The sequence below is a fragment of the Ptiloglossa arizonensis genome, chromosome 9 (assembly GCF_051014685.1).
Source record: "Ptiloglossa arizonensis isolate GNS036 chromosome 9, iyPtiAriz1_principal, whole genome shotgun sequence".
Taxonomy (NCBI): Eukaryota; Metazoa; Arthropoda; class Insecta; order Hymenoptera; family Colletidae; genus Ptiloglossa; species Ptiloglossa arizonensis.
In genome coordinates this window covers 9,638,977-9,663,727 of record NC_135056.1, presented here as the reverse complement: position 1 = coordinate 9,663,727, position 24,751 = coordinate 9,638,977, and the positions used below count along the sequence as shown (strand labels likewise).

The 24,751-nt window shown below is 30.8% G+C and overlaps 5 protein-coding genes across 8 annotated transcripts in view; 4 read left to right on the top strand and 1 right to left on the bottom strand.

Annotated features, from left to right (window-relative positions):
- Rhogef2 (Rho guanine nucleotide exchange factor 2) overlaps positions 1-10,395 on the top strand; it is a 44,440-nt gene extending 34,045 nt beyond the window's left edge. Inside the window, exons 20-27 of one of the 2 annotated variants that reach the window (XM_076319976.1) lie at positions 4,569-4,840; positions 5,181-6,482; positions 7,133-7,249; positions 7,421-7,597; positions 8,100-8,320; positions 8,492-8,639; positions 8,758-8,801; positions 8,939-10,395. In XM_076319976.1, the coding sequence (XP_076176091.1) occupies positions 4,569-4,840; positions 5,181-6,482; positions 7,133-7,249; positions 7,421-7,597; positions 8,100-8,320; positions 8,492-8,639; positions 8,758-8,801; positions 8,939-9,037 (2,380 nt within the window). In that variant the 3' untranslated portion in view covers positions 9,038-10,395. The remainder of the gene's footprint in view (positions 1-4,568; positions 4,841-5,180; positions 6,483-7,132; positions 7,250-7,420; positions 7,598-8,099; positions 8,321-8,491; positions 8,640-8,757; positions 8,802-8,938) is intronic. The other variant, XM_076319977.1, reaches the window with a different exon arrangement.
- Positions 10,396-13,793: 3,398 nt separating this feature from the next.
- Positions 13,794-14,907, top strand: Mrpl13 (mitochondrial ribosomal protein L13). Its single transcript, XM_076320692.1, has 4 exons — positions 13,794-13,954; positions 14,232-14,355; positions 14,425-14,579; positions 14,645-14,907. The coding sequence occupies exons 1-4, from the start codon at positions 13,931-13,933 to the stop codon at positions 14,876-14,878; spliced, it is 537 nt and encodes a 178-aa protein (XP_076176807.1). The 5' UTR covers positions 13,794-13,930; the 3' UTR covers positions 14,879-14,907.
- A 77-nt stretch (positions 14,908-14,984) lies between these two features.
- Mrpl52 (mitochondrial ribosomal protein L52) lies at positions 14,985-16,678 on the bottom strand. Its single transcript, XM_076320693.1, has 4 exons — positions 15,806-16,678; positions 15,506-15,575; positions 15,276-15,408; positions 14,985-15,199 (listed from the first exon to the last, which is right to left on the bottom strand). Exons 1-4 carry the CDS (start codon positions 15,846-15,848, stop codon positions 15,056-15,058), a joined length of 390 nt encoding a protein of 129 aa, XP_076176808.1. The 5' UTR covers positions 15,849-16,678; the 3' UTR covers positions 14,985-15,055.
- On the top strand, positions 16,234-20,771 carry LOC143151502 (uncharacterized). The gene is made up of 4 exons (XM_076320691.1): positions 16,234-16,611; positions 16,981-17,026; positions 17,104-17,317; positions 17,785-20,771. The coding sequence occupies exons 1-4, from the start codon at positions 16,306-16,308 to the stop codon at positions 18,218-18,220; spliced, it is 1,002 nt and encodes a 333-aa protein (XP_076176806.1). The 5' UTR covers positions 16,234-16,305; the 3' UTR covers positions 18,221-20,771.
- Positions 20,772-21,257: 486 nt separating this feature from the next.
- LOC143151505 (uncharacterized) lies at positions 21,258-23,327 on the top strand. Of its 3 annotated transcripts, XM_076320696.1 has the most exons (3): positions 21,280-21,820; positions 21,900-22,533; positions 22,693-23,323. In XM_076320696.1, the coding sequence occupies exons 2-3, from the start codon at positions 22,463-22,465 to the stop codon at positions 22,820-22,822; spliced, it is 201 nt and encodes a 66-aa protein (XP_076176811.1). In that variant the 5' UTR covers positions 21,280-21,820; positions 21,900-22,462; the 3' UTR covers positions 22,823-23,323. The 3 variants fall into 3 exon arrangements, with proteins under 3 accessions (XP_076176810.1, XP_076176811.1, XP_076176809.1); XM_076320695.1 differs by having other exon boundaries at positions 21,258-21,820; positions 21,900-23,327; XM_076320694.1 differs by lacking the exon at positions 21,280-21,820 and having other exon boundaries at positions 21,899-22,533; positions 22,693-23,321.
- The last annotated feature ends 1,424 nt before the right edge of the window (positions 23,328-24,751 follow it).

Here is a 24,751-nt window from a genome sequence, read left to right as displayed (position 1 = left end):
GTTAACGCGCAAAGAAAAAATGACACTCTGATGCGAAAGAATTACGCCTCCGAGGGTTCTAAAAAGTAGAGGATTTATTTTTAACGTTAAAAGCATTTTTAGCGGAGTTTCGTTAATATCTGATGGCTATTAGTACGATTTGCGAGAATTAGCCGGCTAATGCATCTAGTTTTAAAAAGATCGATGTGCATAAATGAGGAGGAAAAAGAAAGTGATCCGTTTCTATCGATCCGGTCATAGTACGTGTGCACGCCTGTAAACGGGGGCCAAAGTGATATCAGACCAAAGATAGATGTCTTGGTCTTTATTTTTGAAGCAATCGATACTTTCGAATCAATACATAGGCCATGGTCTCAGCTTCTTACAGACTCCTTACCGTAGACCCCAAATTTCCGCACGAATTTTTCACGTTTCGTACTTCGATTATAGAAAATCATTGATTCTTTTTAAAATTCGAAAGTTTTTTTTTGCGAACACTCGGCACGGTCATTTACACATTGCACGATGTTTCGTGCCCTCTGATTTCGTTATATACAGTTATATGTAAATTTATACGTAAAACACGTGTTTCGTATACAATTTGAATATTTTTGATAACGAAATAATGTTCATCTTTATTTTTCCGTGGTTATTCGAAATAACATCTTCAAGAAAAATGAATTATATAAATGTTGAAAATTATGGATCGCGATACGAATAGATAAAAAACAAAACATCTTTGGGTGTACTGTGTATTACTCTTTAAAGAAACGTTAATTGTAATAGAATTTTGTAACATCGATGTCGAGTCGTTTCCGTAATATTCCTTCGGACAATTGCATACGAGTAGAAATTAAACAGAAGTATTTGAAGAATTGTTAGCGATTCGTTCGCCGGCTGAGAAACGGATTCTAAACTAAATGTGATTAATGTGGATAAAATGTTTCTGGTTGACGAAAACGTTAGTCCTTTTTGCACCTGTTACTAGAAACATTCATTGAGCAAACGTTTGTTAAAGGAGGTGTCAGTGTACGAGACAGAGAGCTATGTCGATTTTACTCTTCGGAAGAATACAGGTACCATTGATGCCTACGTACGACTGTATGCACAAGGCAGCGTATCACCCGCACTCGATGTCGCTTCTATATCTAGGGGGTTGATTAAAGTGATGAAGGAGCGGCTTCGATAAGGTTTAGCTTGATCGACGTCGATTAAGTTCTCGTTTATACTCGGTACACCTTGCCAGCCACTATTCGATTACTCCGGATAAATGAAAAACCTGGAAATCCAGCTGAAAATTCCCCAATCGATATGAAAACGAAAGTAGAGCACGAAACTGTGGCAGGAATCGAGTCGTGAAAAAAAATATTTTGCAAGCAAAAATGAATTTTAAATTTTTGTCACGATTCAATGTACATATACAGAGATACACGTAAAGCGTTACGAGCTATTATTCCCCAAAATTATTACGAATTGCGACGAAATTATGGTTTTATATGTTAGAGTTCACCTTTTGTGTGACGTATGTAATGTTATGCTCCAGGAAGCGGGGGTGGTATCCTTATCATTTCCGTTAAATGGAATGGCGTATAAAATGTTGTATATTTGAGTAGTTTGTTAACTAGAGGACATCGACTTTTATTTTTGAGAATACGTTTTTTTTTTTTAACAGTCCTTGTAAAAGAGAAATAATAATTGATTGCTAAACTGGAGAACACTTTGTGTGAATACGTGTCAAAGCAGTATTCTTTGTCTGCTTCTTCGTCTTAAAGTGATGAAGTAATTGCAAAAGTCTGCAAATAATTTATTTCGGCGTTAGCTTCATAGCAAACAAGGATTCAATGCTTCACAAATTAATTTTTGTCAAGGAAAAGTGTTTGAATTTGGTAATGTGCAAATATCAGTCTCATTTTAAATTCTAATCTAGGTTTTACCTGCAAATTTCTATTCCAATTTGGCGGTATATTTTACATAACGGACATTTTACAATTGCAAACTGAGAATTAGTAAGTATTGTATAGCACTGTAAACGATTTTTAATTCTTTAGTTGTATCAGTTTTGCGCGTCGATATCTTACAAAATTTCACGCGTATTCTACTTTTTAAAATCATATTATTTTCCATATTATTGATTCTTACTTATTTGTTCTAATTGCTTTGTATAAAAATTACAGAAATAAAATTTTCGTAAGAGTTGCTCGCCCTTTCACTGGTCGTGTTGTATCATCATAAAGGGGTGCGTGTAATGGTATAATAACTGCGACAAGCTAGCCAAAATGCCAGTGTACTGCTAGCCGACTTTTAACACGAAAAGAACGCGTAACCTTTAAATTTCTAGTTTTAGAGCTTCAAATCATTTGTTTAGGAAATACAACCACGCTATAAATAAAATCAAATACAAGTCGAGTCAGATATACAGAAGTTATGCATCTTCGGGAGATAACAAATTTTACAATACCATACTTTTTATTTGTAAAATTCCAAGTTTGTATTTTAGAAAAAGATTTCACTTTTTTATATACATACTTCAGTAAACACAAGCTTGGGAGCACCTTCTGTTAGAATAGTTACAATTATCATTTATCGCTAAATATTATTAATAGTTTAGTTTTGTATCATAATTGAATCCCTCGATAAATAAAATTATGCAATTAAATATCGTTCGCGCGCTCATCGCAGAACACTTTTAAGACAAATATGCAACTATTTTTTTAATTCAAGGAAAAGAAAAATAACATGCGTTTACAATATGATTGTCACTGCATCCTGCGTATATATAAATTTAGAGATCTATCATTTCTGTAAAATACACACATTTTTTAATATTAAATACACTTCCACTTTTACGATTAAACAGAAAACATATTTTCTCACAATCATCCAAATATGATCTTCAATTCATTCTCGATAAAATATGCTCAACTTTTATAACCATCTACACTGCTACAGACGCTCTCCTCGTTAATGTTTTAAGTACACTAACCGACACACTATTATCGTACGTCTTAAAATTTTTAAGTGCTTACGCTGGAATACCACTCTACAACCCTAGTTTATCTTACGTTTGTATCTTTCCCACACTTTTCAGCCACGCACTTCGTTTGCAACACCACAGAATGAAAACGATAACCACGAATTCATATTTCTGCGCGCGAGTGTTCTACTTACAATTCGCTGTTTCGTTTAAGAAGAGATACTTTTTCAAAGGAAAGATAATCATTATGAATAACACAGGGGACGCAAACAACGACGAGGTTCACCGAGCCGTACAATGTTGTTAACGTAAACTAAAACGAAAGTACTTTAGAATTAGGATCAATGGATCGTGCTCGTTCACATCGCGTTCCGTGTCGAACAAAAACGATCTTGCGATTCTCGCGATTCTACGACGCTGGAATATCACTGACCTCGTGTGTAAAAACGAAATCAGCGCAGGTATTCTTGACGTTTCGCGCTTCTTTGCAGTTAAAACTCACTGGACAGAAGCGTCCGCGTAGTATCGCGTTTGCAGTAGAGGCAGCTCATGCCAGTCAGCTTTACCCCATCGCGGAAGCCCTTTAGCGCTAAGGAGATATAAGAGGTGAGACAACGTGGTTCTCGACGCGTCCGTCCTCGACCCAATTCTCGCGGCAACGAAAACCTAACTAGTCCAATATCGTACACGGAACCGTCGTCTCCCTTCGGTCAGTCGAACGATATCTTACGGGGGTGCTCGAACGTCGAAGACCAGCTCCCCGAAGGAGTTCCGAACGACGTCTCCAATCACGAAAACCTCGGTGTTAATGAACGTCGTACGAGATCCGAGAGGTACACATTCATAATACGCCACGTTATTTTCGTGTGAATTTCAATCTGGAAAATATTGATACCGGATGGAGTACCGAGCATGGATAACGTTTAGCTTGTAACATCTAGTTTACGTATGCAAAGATTACTGGAAACAAGAGAGTCAAAGAATTTCGAATTTCGACACCCGTGTTACATCTATATTTAGAGTAGTACTCTGTATATTTAGAGTAATATAGTACTCTGTATATTTAGAGTAGTACACGATCTTTTATATTCCCACGTTTTTCCTATCGTGATTTTATATCGATAAGAGTGTGAAGTGGTCACTATTTTCAAAGTATTCGGCATCGTTTAATTAGAGGATGGAATAATTACAGGCCTCGATAGGAGCGTTTAATGGTTTAAAACTGCTCGTTAGAAAACTATGTGTTTGGCAATACGTACGATATATTTTTCATTTCTGATATCTGGTCGAGGGGACATGATTTTCGAATATTTTTTTCCGAGGTGTTTGTTTCGTTCCAAACGAGACACGTGTATTATTTCTTGAATGTTGTTCACGCGCGATCGAAGTTCAAGTAAAATTCTCTTTCATATTTATTTCATTTTCCTACGATGGGTATCGGAAGATTCGATGTAGCTCGATTTTCTAGGAAATCGTAGCATGGTCCACGATTACTGTGAATGTCACATTAACCGTATCAGAAATGAACTTATAAACATTGAAAAGGTTTCAAGTGACTGAACTGGCCGGTACAGTTTAAACGTAGAATGCATAATTCGCTAACGATTGACTATAGGGCTGGTTTCAGTGACTGTGAACATTCCGGGACATTTCCCGGGAACTCCGCGGGCAGTTCGTCGAACAGCAGTTTGTCGACGAGAAGCCTGGACAGTCCAAGTACCAGCCTGGAGCAGGTGCACCCCGCTACCTCGGCGACGAACACATCGACCTCGTGGGACAGCGATGTTGATGTCGAGCCGGATCCTCCGGACTGGAGTCAAGGCGTCGCTGAGGATTTACTCGCCCGTCTCAGCAATGCCGAGAAAAAGCGACAGGAAGTCATTAATGGTCGGTGTTCTTCGTCAAGATGTTCAAATCTGATCTTTTATCGTCTTCACCACTGAACACGCGTCACGTAAACAATTGCTCGGCGATCTCGGTTTCGCGAGATCGTTGTAAAGGATGATATTAAAAAATGAAAATTCAAGTACAAGATTTTATTAAAATTAAAATCTGATAGTCACGGTCTTCTCTTTTATCGTAATATTACTACTACTCTGGCCTGTCTGTCGCATTTTCGTGAAAATTGTTTAATAACATTATTTTACTTGATCGTAATCATTTAAAATGATAAAAGGTATCTCTAACAGAAACTTCGATAATCAAATTTGCACTTCCCTCTTTTCAGAACTTTTCCACACCGAGCGATCTCACGTCCGGGCATTGAAAGTTTTGTCGCATGTCTTCCACAAGCCGCTCCTGGAATCTCAAGTACTTCCGTTAGACCAAATACAATTACTGTTTTCCAATTTAGATGAAATGGTAACGATTCATTCGCGCTTCAATCAAGCAATGAAAAGGAAGAAAAAGGAGAATCCGTGTATGGGCGACGTTGGTGATCTGCTTCTGGATATGTTCGACGGAGAGAACGGCGAAACATTCGAAAGAGCAGCATCGACCTACTGCGCGAAACAGCAGGTAGCCCTTGACGCATTACGAGATCGTCGCCGCAAAGATCCCAAATTGAATTCTTTCTTGAACGAGGTCGAATCGAATCCTCTCTGCCGAAGGCTACAGCTCAAAGATCATATCCTGACGGGAATGCTTAGACTGACCAAATATCCCCTGCTGTTCGAGAATTTGGCGAAGTACACACCAGAAAGTAGCGAGAAAGAGAGAGCCGCTGTGTTACGAAGCCTCGATCGAAGCAAGGAAATTGTCAGTCGCGTTAACCAGGCTGTACGCGAGGCCGAAGATTATCAAAGGCTGGCAGAGATTCAACGTACCATTGACAGATCCGCTTTCGACAAGTTCGATCATCCAACCGTTCAAGAATTCAAGAATCTGGATATCACCAAACGTAAATTGATTTACGAAGGCCCGTTACAGTGGCGCAGAACCGAGCAGAATCGTGCGAAGCCCGTCGATCTGCACGTCGTGCTACTCGACGATACGATATTCCTATTGCATCGACAAGATGAAAAGTACCTGCTAAAGTTCATCAACACGAATCAAGCAAATTCAGTGTTGAGTCCTATCGTCAAGGTGTCCACCGTTCTCGTCAGGCACAACGCTGTAGACAAGAATTCCCTTTACCTTGTCAACACGTCACAGAACGGAGCACAGATTTACGATTTAGTGGCAGCCTCGCCCGCTGAGCGTAAACTATGGTGTAAACATATATCCGAGGCAGCTGAAGCGTATAAGGCTCGTGATAAACAAGGTAGAAGACCTACTCCACCCACTACACTGCCAGAAGAACCTGGACCTACGATCGAAGATCCTTCCTCGACCGAACATGACAATATTCCTGATAAAACGGATCAGGAACAGGAACCAGAATTAGAAGCAAAGGATTCCATACAAGATACAAGCGTGGAACATGAAGGAGAAACGCCTAATACTCCTGGGCCTGATCCGTCAACGACTGAGCAAACGAAGCAACAACAGCAACTACAGCAGCAACATCTATCTGAATCTTCTACAACAGGTTCTACTATTTTAATATATTATCGAATGTGTAAATTGAAAAAAAATGAAATACATTTTTTCTGTGTAAAGTGATAAATATGTTTAAAACAAATTAAAAAATTTTAAATACATACATACTATACTGTTAAATTAGTTAAATATACAGAGTGTTGCCGAGTTAAATCGCTAAACTTTAGATATAAATTTAGGACCTTAAAGTAAATAAATTTTTCCTCTGGATAATATCTGTGTTTCCCAAAATGAAGGTTACTAATTTGTTGCTGTTTGTACTGTAAGCAAAACTCCTTTTATTCGTTCTGAGTAACTGTTAATTCACTGAATACTTTGATAGAGTAAACTACTGTTCTGGGAAACTTTTAGTAATAAATATCTCTTGAAGGAAGCATTTGCGGGCATACTTATTTTAGGGTCCTAAATTCATATCTAAAGTTTGACGATTTAACCAGGGAACACCCTGAGTATTACTCTATAATGATTTTTTCAATGATAACACTTTCTTCTTTTGAACAAAACAAAGCAAAATAAGCTATTTATAATTTAATTAATTAATGCATAACTAATCTGGCAATAAAATACGTAAGCATCATAGGTAGTTGAATTAGTTTTAAAAAAGATATATATTTTAATCATGATATATTTTTGACTTAGGTGTAGGAGAACCACTACGAATGGTTACTTGTACACAAGTCTCATTAATAGATCCGCTTGAAGTCCACGTAGAAGTACCACCTGTGCATGTTGCAGAACCGGTACTTACACCCATAGGTATATTATTTATTTATTATATAACGTAGTATATCTTTTTAGTCAAAAGTAATATGACACCTTATTCCATCTATGACCATTATTTTATGATTTACAGAAAAAAAACAAAATTTACTATAAAGAATAATTTTAAAGCTTTTGGAATTATACTTATACCATCTTAATTTTCAGAGTGTCTCAGAAGAAAAGACGAAATAATTAAGCAAGCTTTGGTAGAAAAACAATTGTTGGTCGCAGATATCTTGAATATCCCAAAAGAAGATTTTGAGCATGTAGCAGACATGGCATCTGAGCCATCAAGTTTAGAAAAAGAACCTGCTGAGTTGATACTCGCTGCTATTAGTCAAGGTACTCTTTTTGTACAATAATAATTATATTATAGTTACACTCAGTATATCACTACAATTATTAAAAAATTTATCACTATACAATGACGACAAGACAAAAGTTACAGTTCTTGCTCCACATTACATGATATACACTACTATTCAAGAATTTGAATGTGCATACTAATGTGAAAGAAATATATAAATTTTGTTTGACATAAATTATATAAAATTGATTGCAACACAGCATTTTCAGTTAGTGTAGTCTTGAAGTTTAATTATCATTTCGTATATATTTGTTATTCGTTCATTTATCCACACTTTGCTTCATATTCACCAACAAAATATAAAAGATGTAACTACTTCCAAGCCTATAGTCGTTAATTTATACATTATCTGAGAAGAATCAGGAAAATCTAAATCGTTGTAATCTACAAACAATTAGAGAATAAAGTATTACATACTGATATAAAATATATTGTATTATAATTATTCTCAATACGATACTATATTTTATATTTCAGCGAATCAATTAGTAGGAATGTTAAATTCCGCACTAAACGTAAGCGAAACGGAAACAGTTCTTGCATCACGTGGAGCATCAGCACTAACAACGACACCAAGTTGCGAGGCGACTGGCTGTCCATCACCACGAATGCATCCTCACCCTCAACAACCGACGGTATCGGTTGCGAGCTTACAGCCAGTGTGTTACTCTTTAACATCTCAATTGTCACAATTACTGGTAAGGATTCTTTTTCAAGAAAATATATCCCTTCCTATACTAAAGAAGAAATTTTACCTATAGTTTAGAGACAAAATAATGATTTTCCCTAAATAAAAAATCACAAGTAAATTTAATGAACATATTTACAAATTGATTACTGTTTTAATAAAAACACCCTACGGATTATAGGAAATCATAAAAGAGAGAGAAGAGGAACGAGAAAGGTTAAGAAAAGAATTACGTAGAAGCAGAGAACGTCTTCACGCTCTTGATGCAGATATACAACGTCGTGAATTTTCTGAAACATGCACATCAAGCCAAACACAAACGGAACCCGGTTAGTTCCTCATTTTTAAAATTTTTCCCGAACGTAGGTTGATAATATTTATTGCACACTTCGTACACTTTTAGCTGAATATACTATAATAGTAAGCTAATGTTTTCTTCGTTTACAGATATTTTAAACAAAGAAAGCAGTATTGACGATCCCACTCGAGATGTAAGAAACTTTGTTTAATATGCTATTAATTTAATCCATAATTTCTAGTTTCTAAAGTGTTAATATAATATTATTCCTTTATTATTAGCAATATTATTATTATTCTTATCGATTCAATTATGTTTTTATGGTAACAGGAATTTGTAGATGCACATGGTGAATCTGAGATGAATGAAGAATCGGAACACACAGAACACGAAACAAAAACGGAAGTAATGGGAGATAGTGTCGGTTGATGCGATATCAACGTGTTATATTAAATGTCGACCTGGTGCATTTCACGAGCAAGATCGTTTCCGAATGCTCACACTGGAAGAAATCAAAATTATGTAAAAAAAACGACAAATGGCGAGTAGCTGTTTATGGATTACAATAATATTATATACATATTTACAGAATCATGGGTCAATGATTAATCATGCCTTTGCCAAAGATTTTATGTAACTGGATTTACATGGCGTAGCGTTTTGTGCGTCATATCACGTCAATGACTAAAAATTATACATAAATTTTAGATAAAGAATAGTATAGCAATACAGATATTCTAAAGTGATAGGCGAGAGGCTTCTTTAGAGAGTTGAAAGGGATCCGCAAGTAGATCGTTAAATCTATTGAAGACTATACCTCTCTATATTAACGATCTGCGGAAGGATCTCACTCTCTAAGGAGAGTTTCCTTCCTTATGCATTGTTTTAGAATTTATACTGCTGTACTGTTCTAACGATACCTATTGTATAAAAGTTGTTACACCGTATCTCGAAAGTCATCGATTTCTATAACATATTGTTTTATATATAACATCAATTTGTATACCTAAATTTTTTCCTTGAGATGCTTTCAGGAAAATGTCATCGCTCTACAAGTTACTTCGGAACATTTAATTGTTAGCGCATTTTATACAAAAATATTTACGTAAATACGTTGTACGCGTTTAGAACGATTTAGTTGTTCACCTAAAGAATTATACATTATGTGATTTACTATGGTACATCGTATATTCGGAACCAACTGTGTTATCACTATAATGGTTCAATAATTACGAAACATAAATTGCATTTATACAGAGAACATAACCGCGGAATGTGTCGACACTTAGCAGATGTAAAAAAATTGCAAAGCACGTTATATTAATACCATATAAAATTTAAGCTTTACTTTTTCTTTTGTAAAAAATATGCTTTGCGTGTAAACACTGCAAAGTAAGAATTTTCGACGCAGTATTATTACGTAATGCGCTTTTAGTACGTCTATCTTACATACTTTCTTACATCCAGTAACCAAATGTTCAGGATATTAAATGCAAAAGCAGCAAATGTCGATTGGCTTCCAAATTATTTGGAATAATTAAAAAAAAATTTTAATAGCAACTTTTTGTACTTTGAAATCTAATATAAAACATGCCTTATGTTATTTTTTCATCGTTATAAGCTTTTAAGTTTATGTTGGACAAAATTGATATAAAGTGGAAGAACAAGAAATATGTTTGAAAAAATAAGAAACAATTCTAATAGTCTATCTTCCTTAACTTATTCGTTATTATTATTAAATTTATTGCTGGCTTTAAGCATTATGTCTACTATTTGCATTAATGCTCTCATTAATTCAGCAATTACAATCAATTTAAAATAACTCTATTCAGTGAGAAACTATTTAAATGGAAAATAATTATGAAAACAAATATTCGAATCTCTTAATATATCAATAATAATTTAATTTTCTGTATTATTATTAATATAGTTTAACGAGAATTTGGTAATAGCAAAAGCTACCAGTGAACTCACAAATTTTAACCATCTTTATTTTAGAAAAATGCTTAGTTTTTTAAATATGGAATATAGATAAATGATTAAAAACTTGTATAAGCAATACATTGTATTAATATTCTGCAATATATTAATATAGTGTATTAGTAAATATTGTTCTTGTTCTCTTTAATATTTCTTTATTCAATTCCTGCTTTTTCCGATCTTTCTAATTTTACATTTCTTTAGGTATACACATTAAAAGAAATTAAAAATTTGTCTGCAAAAACAAAAATATTAGAAAAATTATGGAATTACATCACATTGGTCAAATCTAATTTTAGAAAAACTATTTTTCAAAAAATTGTGCTTTATTTAGATATGTCACCACTAATAAAATTGTAATAAAGTTTATACAGCAGTCTCAAATGTAAAACTTTAATTATAACTAATAAGTATTTCATGAAGTTTAATTAAAACCGACTTATATTGTAAATGAGACAATCATGAATTATTAGAAAAATATTAATATTCTAATTTCTAATCAAGAGATTTTCAATCGCAAATTATTTTACTTTTTATTATAACAAAATAAGTTTTCCATTCATAGTAGAAATAACTTACAAAGTAGAATCTATTACATAAATATAGCACTATTACATTTGAAGAACTTGTGCAAAAGTTCTATTTCACTATGAACCTTTTTGAAGTTGATCAGCTTAATATTTCATTACTAAATAAAATTTCAACCTAACTATGGAATGAAGAATACTCTAATAAGTTCAGCAAATTTAAATAACTAAAAACAATAGATACTCTCAGAAATGTAATTATTGCATAAAATGGTAAATTTATATTAATCCTGCTGTCTGTGGCATATTTTTTACAAACGGCATTTGCTCTGAGAAATAATGTTCGCCTGGTGCTATACTTGCCTAAATGAACAATGAAGTTCCTTTTTTCGAGTATAATGAAATATATAAATAGAAATACAAATAAATGAAACAAAAATTTCTATATTACTTATGGAATCCTGAACATGCCTGGTAACTTGACAATGATCAATATTCATAGATAAGAAAAACAATAGCCAATATAAGATACTCTCACAAATAATATTTGTAAGGAAACAAATATTTATAATCGTACATACAAACTACATACTGTAAGAAATATTCTATTGCTGTTTAATTAATGCCAATGCTGTTTTGTTAAATCTCTACTTAAAAAAACACAGTTGGAATAAAGAAATCTACTACTCTTTGTAACAAAGGACTGATAGTGCAAAAAGACTTACCTGTTTACATAAAATCTTTGCTACTTTTAAACACTAATAATTCCCTAATGATAAAATACGAATTATTATAAATACATTACTATGTACATGTATAAAATATTTAATAACATTATTAGTTGATATTATTAATTATTATAATAATTATTATTATTATTATTATATTATTGCATTAAAATACTTATTAAATTGTAAATTGCCCTGTCATTTTTTTAGCACTCTTTTTAAGTATACCTGTACAACTAGATCGTAACACGTTTAATTCTGCAACAAACTGCAGAGATTTTAATCCACGTTATTTTGATAGTATGAAACATTCAGGTTCACGAAAAGGGCCCCCCATCACTGTCATCAATTGTAAAAGACAAGGATAGTTTAGAAAGAGAAAAACAAATAAAAAAGAGCGGGCACTAACCGTATTAGACTTTCTATCAAGGTAATGGGAGGAGTGGATTGGAAAAAGCTTTCTAAGCTTCGGAACATGGCTTGTACAGATCTAAAATATCTGCAGAAACATAATGATTAAAGAATCATAATATTTAATTTGTTACTACAGATGTAACTTTCTTATTTTTACATATTTTATTAAAACTAAGTATAACATATACACCTTATGTTCTATCAGTGTTAATAAACAGATTCAACATTTCTGAAGACATATTACATTATAATTATCAAATATTTTATCTAAATTTACGTCTGCAACTGTTATAATTTAAAATTAAAGTACTGTTTAAAATATAAGTAGTGTATCTTGAGGTATTTTCTGTAATATTAAAAAAAAAGAATAATAGATAATCTATTTAAAATAATATTTTAGATACTTCGGACATAAATAGAAGCTTTCGAAGATGTATCAAAGTTGAAAATAGAATATTTTGTGTAACATTTAAAAAAAAATTTGATATATTTAGTTTTTGGGAAGAATGTTCGATCACAGAGGGGTGCGCGAAGCCACGAAAGCAGCAGACTCAGGAGGATCGTCTTTGTTGTCAAAGATACTATGTTGTGACCACATTTGCGCAACTCACGTCGGAATGCGGAGAGAAACAGGGCACTCGTTTCGGTGTCGTCGATCATCTTTCCCTTTAATCGGAATATTAAAGGAAACAAACTTGGCCGAGTAGTTCCATGGTTGTGTCGCTTCTTTTCCAATTTTGCCTTATTTTGATTCATAATGTAATTACTTAGCGAAATTAATTAAGGATAACAATAAAATTTTTATTTTTTCTGTGGACTCCTTTTATTTCCTCGATTTAGTAAACTCGATTGTAATTCATGTAGAGGGATATCGATGGAATTTTGATTTCTCTCTTCGGGTAACAAAATTTGAAATTACTGTACGAAACATGTTGAGATTAATCGTAACATTATTTCTATTTTTTCTGACATACATTCGTATTAACTTGCTTACCGCAAGTACGAAACGCGGTCCGAATTAAATGCTATCAACAACTTTAACATTTCCTACCAATCTGATTTATGTCATTTCAAAGAGCATTAAACAAAATACAATTTGGCTAGTTCTTTGTTCAAATTTGAAGAAATACTATAACGATATGTATACATTTTTTCTGGTCAGATAAATCGAAGAAATAAGAATACAACTCGTTTTAAATAAAGAAAACCCGTGAAATTTTTATATCTTCTGAAAGCAATCATTTTTGTCTATTTCTAAATAAAAATTTCAATGAAATATCTTCAATCGCTCAAAAGTTATTAATTTACTTCAATTTTCGTTTTCTCTTACTCCATCCTCTATAGATTTAGAATTGATAACGACTATATAAATCTAAAAATACATATAATTTGAAGCAAATTCATGAGAGGAAAAGGGAGAGGATTTCATTATTTTTTAATTAACTTCTTACATAAAATTATATACATATGTCTATCTTATATCTAGTTATATAGTGGTCACACAGCTAAGTGAATAGTTGTCAGTTTAACCAACATTAAAAAGTTCTCAAAAAATATTATTGACGTTTGCACACAACTTCAGAACTTAACCTCAAGAATACAATAGTAGCATGATTTAAAATCTGTTGCTTTCTTATTTTTGTCTGGAGTTATATGTTGTAATATAAGTCGTTATGTCTCTCCTTCGTAGAGGACAGGTTTGATTGTTTCAATAATTTTATATAATTTTTTACATCTTTTTAATTTATTAGAACAGATTTTATTTATTTACAAAATAAATATGTTTTGTTTTAATAATTGTTTGAATATTATTACAAAGTATATTTGAAAAACATTTTCTTTATATTTATTAAAGGTATTATATTTACAAATGAAATTCCTACATATATATTAACTTAGTTTGATCCCATGTTTTAAACATCTAAGATTTTTATCTGTTCCACTAATATTAATGACTCTATCTTTTATTTATAGCAATGGGGTACTTTTGCACGTATCTGGCACATTTATGATGCAAATTGGCAAGATCCATATAAAAGTGCATCTTTAATAACAAGTTATCTCATGGGTACATATAAACCCATATATCATTCCATGAGTAAGTAATTAATTATATTCATTTATGTTTGTATTATTATGATTATATTTCATTTAACAACTTTTATAGATGATTGTGGCGACCATGTTATTGTAATAAATAGTAAAAATATTGCATTACGTGGAGATGAATGGCAAAAACGTGTATACTTCCATCATACTGGGTACCATGGAGGTGCAACTTGGACACTTGCATGGGAATTACATAATAAAGATCCAACAATGGTAAATAATAATTTGTTTATATATAATAACAATACAATTAATTAATGTATTTTGTATGTGCACAGATTGTACAAAAAGCAGTTTACAGTTCAATGCATGGAAATCTTCAACGACGACATACTATGCAAAGATTACATATTTTTCCTGATGAAGACGTACCTAAGAGTATGCTACAAAACGTTTGTAATGAAATTAGGCAGGAAAGACCTGTTCCAATTAAATTGGATGAGATTCCTCTTGTGGAACAAGAAAACTTTCCACGTCTAATACAATATCCCATTAATTATGAATATAAATAAAGTAATAAATGTCAATAGGTTATTTAGCATTTTATAAGCTTCAATATTCCTTCCATTTGAATACACAAATAGTGTATTCAATCAATTTTGAACAAAGAATAAATAGTAGGGTATCATAATTCTGTGAACTTTATTATTTACACTTAATTATAGATGTACCAAATGGCCTAAGAAACATTATTTATTCATTAATAACAACTGTCCTTTGGGTTTTAATTTTCCATCCAAAATCTGTTGTTTTGTTTCTTCTTTCTGTTTCAACAATTTAGCATGCTTCTCTACTGCATAATCGATTTCACCAACTAGTTTCAAAATTCTTTTCTATGAGGAAAATATTTTGTTAACATGACTATCATTCTTTAAATACCAAATATAAAATTTTAATTAAAATCTATACCCCAAACTCTTGATGTTTCTTAATACGTTGAAACTGTTTTGAGCCATAAGGAACAGGCCTATTATCTTTGAATGAGTAATCTGGTAAATTAACCAATGGTCCGTAAGAATTAGGATTCTTTACTAAACCCTTGCTATAATGATTTGAGGATCATAAAAGCAGCAAAATAAATCATTCAATAATATTAAATATTTTTAAAAATTTTTGTTTTTTGTAAAATGTAATCTTACGTTCTCCTCCATTGCTGATTCAAAAATGTTACAGATGATGTATGATACTCATTGACTGTGGTAACCAAATCTGCAAAATTAAAATATAAATTGATTTTTTACTGTTATATAAGGAATAATATTATTACGACTATTTTAATATATTTAACACAAGTATTTATTATATAGTACTTAATTATTTTATTTATGTTCTTAAAACCTAAACACGTTTCGCATTATAAATAGGGAAGATATTTTACACCTATAGTACAAAATATTACAAGAAAACATAAATTACTCAATGAGTTTTCATTTACTAACTTGTACAACAAGTAGTGCGTAATATTATCCTAGTTGATAACATTTTATTTCAATAAAACATTCAATCAATCGTTTAGATAATCCAAAAGTTCATTTACAATCACACCGCACAAAAGTATCACAACGAGGAATGTACATCACGTACAAACATACAACATTATAAATGCACAGAAACTAAAACCTTAGATTTCTATAATATATTACTTGACTTCGAGTAAATAAAACTACATATAATGACTAGAAGATTATTATTGGCCTGGTACCTCAGTGCTCCATGGGTACAAACCACGTTACAACTCAGAATTCCCTGCAAATTTATGTAACACTTTTTATCCCTCTGGTGGCGAATTCAGCAAATATCGACATATTCGATAAGTGACAAACTTCAAATCTATTATTATTTTCGTACGGGCTGTCGCAGTATGTATGTATGTAGTACATGTTGATTTGTAAGGTAGAGCGTTGTATTTCTAAAACGTTGTCGAACGTTTGAATTTAAAATGACATCTGTGGACTCTGGTGTTGAAATGGGTAACGATTCGAACGATGGTTCAATTGTTAAGCATGAAAATCTGTCGTTGAACCAAATTAGTAATGTCAGTTCAACTGTTGCGACTACAATTAGTAGTGAGAAAGAAGTACACGAGAATGAACCAGATACTCTCCGTATTGAATTTGAATCTTTTGCTTTGCGTCCACCGACTCCACCTTCGTGTTTTGTAATAGAAAATTTCAATTACACCGGGGATACTCAGAATTCAACACCAACAAGCAGTGCAGAACCAGTTGTAGAATGTTGTTCCAAGGTACATATCTGTTCTGATACCTGTTCTTAATTATATTCTTATCAAAACAGTTATTTTAGTTTTATATGTTACTTTTAATCGTATTTGATTTTATTGGTTAATTTAACTTGGTTTAAGTAAAATTAATATTGTCACGATCAAGTTAAAACATAAACAATTATTATTTTAGTACAACTGTACTATAAATGTAGAATTAAATGCATTTTCAGATATGTTCATAAACAGCTATTCGATGGTAAATACGCGCGCGCCGCGCGTGTGTGTGTATATATGTATCATATCACTCTAAAATTCATTATATACAACAAGAACAGCAAAATAATTTTATATTTGTACAAGAGATATTGTATTGAAATTGATTTTCCACAGGTTTTGGAGTTTGGATATCCTTGCATGTATAATGTTGATTCAGGCAGTAAGTAATTTGTATAAATTATATAAGATTATATTAATTATTATTTAAATTTTATAGTAATCTATGTTTTCTTTAAGAATCAAATTATCGCAGAAAAATGAAATCTACTGGTTATGCACCACTTAGAAGTCATCATTATGTTACTCGTAATAATTCTTTTTTTGGACGTAAAATGCAGCTAGTTGCAGCTCTAAACGATACTAACAAGATGAGAATGCTTTTAAGTTTTGGTGTATCTCCTAACAATCATTGTACACAAGGACGAACTCCTCTACATGTGGCTTCTTGCAGGTAAATCTAACAAATTTTAAATCAAATAAAAATTCATTTTATTGAGATTTTTATTATTTAATACTTAAGTACAATTTTATTAATGAAGAACAAGTACTTTGTCCATTAGAATTATAGAATATTTTACAAACACTCTTTCTCTGTTGGAAAAACACCTCTCTATTTAACGTGCGCGTATGTGTGTGTATGTGTGTGTGTTATAAATTATTTTGTGATTTACAAATAGAAGTAAAAGAATGTAGTTAATGATAGAAAATGTAGAAATATTAAATATACTTTCTAACTGTTAGTAAATCTTTATTAATTTAATATTTGAATCTACAAATAGCAGCATTTAATGTTTATATGTTACACCACCTAATTTCTTCCAAATATATTTTAAATATTTGTGAATGTCATCATACTATATATTAATTTATAAGAGTGTAAGTATAATATATTATGCATATTAATCTTTTTCTTGACAGTGGTTACACAGAAATGGTACAATTATTGCTAGAATACGGTGCAGATCCTAATCAGCCAGATTGTATAGGCAACACTCCATTGCACTTAGCAGCTGTACAGTGTCAAATGTCAGTGGTTACATTGCTCATAAAAGCAGGAGCAGATGTCTTATCTTTGGATCGGCATGGTAATAATCCATTGCAATTAGCACAAAGAAAACTGAAATTATTACAAAATTGTAAGGGGGAAGATATGCTTAAAGTTAAAGAAGAAGTCCATAACATAGTTAATATGTTATTAGCATATTGGCAAAAGCAAAAAGATGCCCATGAAGAAGTAGAAATCCTAAGCACTTTTTATTCACGTTTATCCCTCTCTAACACATCTGATCAAGTTCAGGATGATGTTAAAGATCTGCTGGCTAGTTTAGATGCTCTTAACATAACAAGTTCATAATTTGCATTAACAGAGTGTCAGTTTTATTGACAAATTAAAGCATAACACGGAATTAAAGAACAAATCAACAGCATATATTAAATTCTTTGCTATACCGTAATAAGTTCTTTATTTTAGTTATTTAATACATTATGAGGAAGATTTTCTTTTAACTTATATCTATGCATAAAGTAATGTTAAAGTTTTAATGTACAAAATGTTAGAATCGTAGATAAGTCAATTATGTCAATGTTATATTGATACATTGAGGTATCAAAAATCAAGAAGCAACTTTGATTTTATCAGGAGCTGTAATTTTATGTGTTAGTAATGTATTTGATGTCATTACATTCTTTATTATTTGGATTTGGATTTGGATCTGTTTTAGAAATATTTTCTTTGTTTGTAACTCCAATATAGCTTTTACTGAATAATTTACTTTGCTTATCAGTATGGCCTGGCACTATATGTCTAAAATAATTCAATTAATTATCTTTAATTTTGAACGACATATTTAAAAGAAATACCCTAATGGGTTAAAAACAGCTCAATTCTAGAATAAGAGCAAGCCTTAAATACTACATATAGTATGTTTAGAAAAAATTACAGTTTGCAAGGCCTCTGAAGTGTTTCTCTGCATCATTTTGATAGTCATTGTTCTGAATTGATTATAAAAGAAAACACAGATCTTGCCAGATACAAGAATCCCATTATAGTATATAGTAACTTTATGAATATGTTCTTTACGTGATAATTTTTAACACAAGATAATGTACGATGGAGCATTTTTTTAATTTGTTGAATTTTAAAGACTTGTAATGTATAATTTTAAAATACATTCACAACCTATATCACACAAAGTAATAAAGTTTTAAAAATAAGTTTATGTTAAATTTTTATAGTATCATATCTAATACAGTGAAAAAGTAATAAGATTTAGACTATGTTTATTAAATTTTCTGAGCTGCAAATAGAGAACTAATAGTAAATATATATTTTAACTGTTTGTAGATATGTATGACAATGAAGTATGTTAATTTTTTTAGGCTTTGAAAGTTTAAAATATAATACAGTGGTTCAAAAAAGGAGTTGCACATTCGATTTTTAGGACTTAAGAGAGTGTGCAAATTCTATTTTGATTTACTGTATAGAGTTCACATTAACCTATTTTAATTGTCATAATATATATTTACAAGCTTATTATTTCAGTTTCTTGCTTTTTATATAGTGTTCATTTTACAAATATCTGCGAAGCTCTGGGTGTTTGTACAGTATTAAAATATTTAACTTTTTTTACTTTCAAACAATGCAAGACTCTTGAAATGTAGTTGGTATTTTTGCTGCTATTAACAATGCTATTAACACTGCTATTAATGTTCTATAGCAGTGATGAGCAACCGGCGGTCCTCCAACTGCTTATCTGTGGCTCATCGAAACATTACACTTCATTTAGCTGAAGCGTAAAAACTTTTAGCAAAAGATACAATTTATTATCGATATGAAGCACGCAATAAGTGGTTACTTGAAAAATACTCACTCGTAGCGATACAGAGCAAACAGAGAAAAACAAGGGACAGCAAGTCGAAACAATAAAGTTCCCACGATCGTGTCATTCTTTGTTCGTACTTTTCAGTTACGTACGAACAATCGTATTTTACTTATCGATACAAGTTCCTTCAAAACATAAGTAAATTATTGTAGGAGTGAAATGTAAGTGTGTATGTATATGTACGTATGTATGCAAGAGGAAAGAAAGAAATTTAAAACAAGTTTCATTGTCAAAAATAATAAATTCCACCCTATAAATTAAATTTTTGTAATTAAATTTCTGTATAAGGGATAGTGGGTTTTCAATTTTGGTCCACTGCAGAACACAGGTTGCTCATCACTATTCTATAGAATCTGTTATACACAGATTGTTTTGGCAGTTAATTGATTTTTTTTAGATATCATTCTTGCGATATCATATACCCTTCTGTTTACCTCTGTTTGCAGCCTTAATATTATGCAATAAATGATAAAGGATTAAATAAATTACAAGCATTATATGTTTCTCTATCTGAATATTAAATCCTATTTACAATGTAAAATTAAAGCAGTCAATGTTAAAACTTATCCTTTGCTGCACAGTTTATTGTTAAAAATAATTTCAAGAAGAAAAATATAATATATTGAAAACAAAATGTAATGACCAGAGATTTGCATGGTTTCTTGCATAATACTTATTTGCTGAAAGGAATTAGACAAATAAAATTCAACTTGAATAATATAATCGTTTTTACTATTTCATGTTTCATAACTATCGAAAAGATATTGAATAAATCATTGTAACCTTTCAAGCATGTAAAATGAGCCTGTGCTCGTAGGTATGTATTATGTGTGTATATGAAAACAAGTTTGGAGTGACAGAATTTTTTATATACATTTTTGTGAATGAAAGTTTAATTAAACATACCACAATATTTTTATAATTTTTAAAATATAATTCAAGATCGCATTACATTTAATAACTTTACATGTTTAATAAATGTATCCGCTCATGCGCATATTGTTTATTTCTTGTTTAAATATGTAAATAACTGATATAATTACTTTATTCGTTTTGTACATAAGTATTTCTTTATTTGAGAAATAATCTTAAATAAAGTACTTTGTTTCATAGGAACTTACATATATATATATTACATTGTATATTATATGTGTGTATAAATATACACACACATACAATATGTATGCACATATGTATATGTCTATTCATGTATTTTTCTCAAAAGATGTAAATTAAAGATACCAGTGGATATTCCTAATTTTTTTACTCTGCAACATTTTTCAAATTTTCTTTGATTCCCGATAATTAGGTTTTTAATATAACCATGCATTGCACTGAAAACATTTCATAAAAATAAGAAAATCGTAGATTATTGAATCAATTTGTGTTCAAGGTTAGAGGAATTATTCAATTTTTTTCTGTTAGATAGAAGTTGTAAATAAATAAAAAACAAAAAAAATTTTTTATCCTATTGCAAATAATATTATAAGAAATTAGTTTTTGGCAAACTTTTGTATTAAGTTTAATCATAGGTTGCTCAATTTGTACTAATCAACATTTCTACAGTAATGTACATTATAAATATTTTAAAATAATGTTGCACTAAACGATTCTACTTGTAGAAAGTTAATTTAAAAAATTAATATTTAGCTACTGAAAGTAAGTGAAATTAGTTTAACCGTTTGAATCTCAGAGGGTCATTGAAAATCCATTATCGAAAAATACCAAATAGTGTGATAGTGCTTATCTTAATTAGGTGCGAAGAGCTAAGCGGCGCGATAACATCGTATTATTTACATGAAAAAAAAACAGCGATACGATGTACATGTGTCAATAAAATTGAACGTGCTATTTCGACAAGCTGTGAGTATACCGTCAGTTGTCCATAGCGTTTAAATGAACTAAGATTTTTTTACACGAAATCTAAATAGTACGATTACGCTACTTAGGACTCAAACGGTTAAAATGCAAGTCCATTCGGTTGTTTAAACGCAATCGTGTTACGAACACTCAAAAATAAATTTTTGTTTTAATAGTCAAAATGTAATCAGGGGATTTTGAACGTGTTTTCCGTAATAAAAATTTATTAACATTTTTCTTCATGATAATATTTTCCAACATTATATGGATCATGAGCAATGTTCTGTTTAGACGTAAACGACGATCAGTCAATCAAACCGTCTGCCCATAAATAAGACTAGATTTTTCAAGAAAGAGAGAGACATTTTACTCTCTCTCGACTGGACGAAGCTATGAAGTGCTAAATTTACAGTATGCGGCTCTTGCATTAGTGTATGTACATCTAGTATCTAATGAGTCACTAGTTTGTTCGGTGCTCGATGGGTACAAACGACATACAACTCAGAATTCCCTGCAAATTGTGTAACACTTCATTCTTCTGTTGGTAAGTTCAAGCGTTACTATCTCTGATAAACTTCAAATCTGTTATTTTCGTACGTGTGTCGCAGTATGTATGCATGTAATACATGCCGAATTTATAAGGTACAGCGTTACATTTTTAAAACGTCGAACTTATCAATTTAATATGATATCCATGGATTCTGGTGTTGAAACGGATAATGATTCGAACGATGGTTCAATTGTCAAATATGAAAATTTATCGTTGAACCAAATCAGTAATGTCAGTTCAATTGTAACTAAAACCAGCGGTGAAAGAGAATCTCATTATCATAGAAAAATGAAATCTACTTATTATGCACCATTTAGAAGTCGTCATTATGTTACTGGCATTGGTACACATTGGTCTACATATTGCTTCTTCTAGGTACATTTAAAATGAAATTTATATTATTTAATACTTAAACATATTTGTACAAACATTCTTTTTCTGTTAGGAAAGTATTTCTCTATTTAACTTTTGTGTGTGTGTATAAGAATGTAAGTTTGTGTAATGTAGTATGTATATTAATCTTTTTCTTGACAGTGGTTACACAGGAATGGTACAGTTATTATTAAAACATGGGACAGATCCCAATCAACCAGATCACTTAGGATATACTCATTATATTTTGCAGCTATGCAATGTGAAATGTCAGTGTTTATCCTTCTTATAAAAGCAGGAACAGGTGTATTATCTTTGGATCGACATGGTAATAATCCATTGCAATTATCACAAAAATAATAAAAGAATTACAAAATTTCAAGTAGGGAAGTATGCTCAGAGTTAAAGAAGAAGTTTATAATGTAGCTAATATGTCATTGGTATATTGACAAAAAAAAAATGATGCTCATGAAAAAGTAGAAACCCTGAGCACTTTTTATTTACATTTATCTCTCTTTAACATATTTGATCAAGTTCAGGATGATGTCATAGATCAACTAGCAAGTTTAAATACTCTTAATATAACAAGTTCATAATTTGCATTAACAATGTGTCAGTTTTATTGACAAATTAAAGCATAACACAGAATTAAAGAACAAATTAACAGAATATATTAAATTCTTTGTTATACCATAATAAGTTCTTTGTTTTAGTTATTTAATACATTACAAGAAAGAAATTTAAAAATAATACCTCTATGGGTTAAGAACAGCTCAATTTTAGAATAAGTGCAGGTCTTAAATAGCACATATAATATATTTAGAAAAAATTACAGTTTGTGAAGTCTCTAAAGAGTGTTTCTCTGCAACATTTTGATAGTTATTGTTCTTAATTGGTTATAAAAAAGAATACAAATTTTGTTGATTACAAGAATTCCATTATAGTATATATTAACTTTATGAATATGTCCTTTATATGATAGTTTTATGTTAAGTTTATTATTTTATTTAAAAATTTTTTTTTAAATGAGCCTGTGGATGTTTGAACAGTATCAAAATATTTATCTTTTTTTTAACTTTTAAACAATGCAAGATACTCGAAATGTAGTTAGTATTTTCATTGCTATTCATACTTCATGGGAATTTACATATCTGCACGGTTGTATATGTGTGTGTCATGTATTTTCCTTGAAAGGTGAAAATTAAAAGTATTAGTAAAAGTTCTTAATTTTTTATGCTGCAACTTTTTTCAAATCTTTTTTAATTCATAATTGTGTTAATAATGTAACTTTGCATTACATTGAAAACATTGCCACAGAAGGCAATGTTAACGAAAGAATTATTTTCAAAAACATTAAGAGTTATTTCCACTGAAAAATACAAACAATGAAAGTTTATGCCATATATGTATGCATATTGGATTTCAAGGATAAAAAAGAAGTTTCATTTTGAGTGGCACTATAGAATTTTTTAAAGAAATGTACCATTAAACATTTTTTTAATTAAATAATTATAATTTTGTACAGACCCATAAACTAAATACATATCACATAAACTCGTATACAATTTGAATTTACAATATTTCTTATGAACCTTTCAACTTAATTTTCATTATAAGTGTTAAACAAGAATTATTTGCTGCACTTTCTGTCATTTTCTAAGAATAATAAATAGAATTGCCCGAATATTTTTTTGTATGATTCTTGTAACTGAAAGTATTGTAATTCTCTGATGTTTTAAAAGACCAGTAATAATTTACAAATATGCTTATTCTATATACCATACAAATTAAGACCATAAATATATACAAATGAATTCTTTAATTTGTTAAAATTTTAATCTTTGGTATCTAAAAAATATACGAGCATATCTGACAGTGCTTGGAATTTGTAATATAAACACAAAATTTGACAATAAAAATTATAAAGTCATCTTATGCAATACATACATAATAATCTTTACATATCTCTTGGCACAGATTTTTAACGCTGCAACTGTAAATAGTGTAATTTGTATATACAAATCATAATTATTATATATATGCACATATGAAACGAATTTACAGATTTCTTTTATTTGTTAACAAAAAACACTTATTTATTTCAAAAGTTCTTCCTCTCAATATGAAAGCGTAATTTAATAGCAATATAAGATAACTTTGCAATTATCTTACTATAATATTATTTCCATATTTTTGTAATACAATATCAAACAGTTCTCTT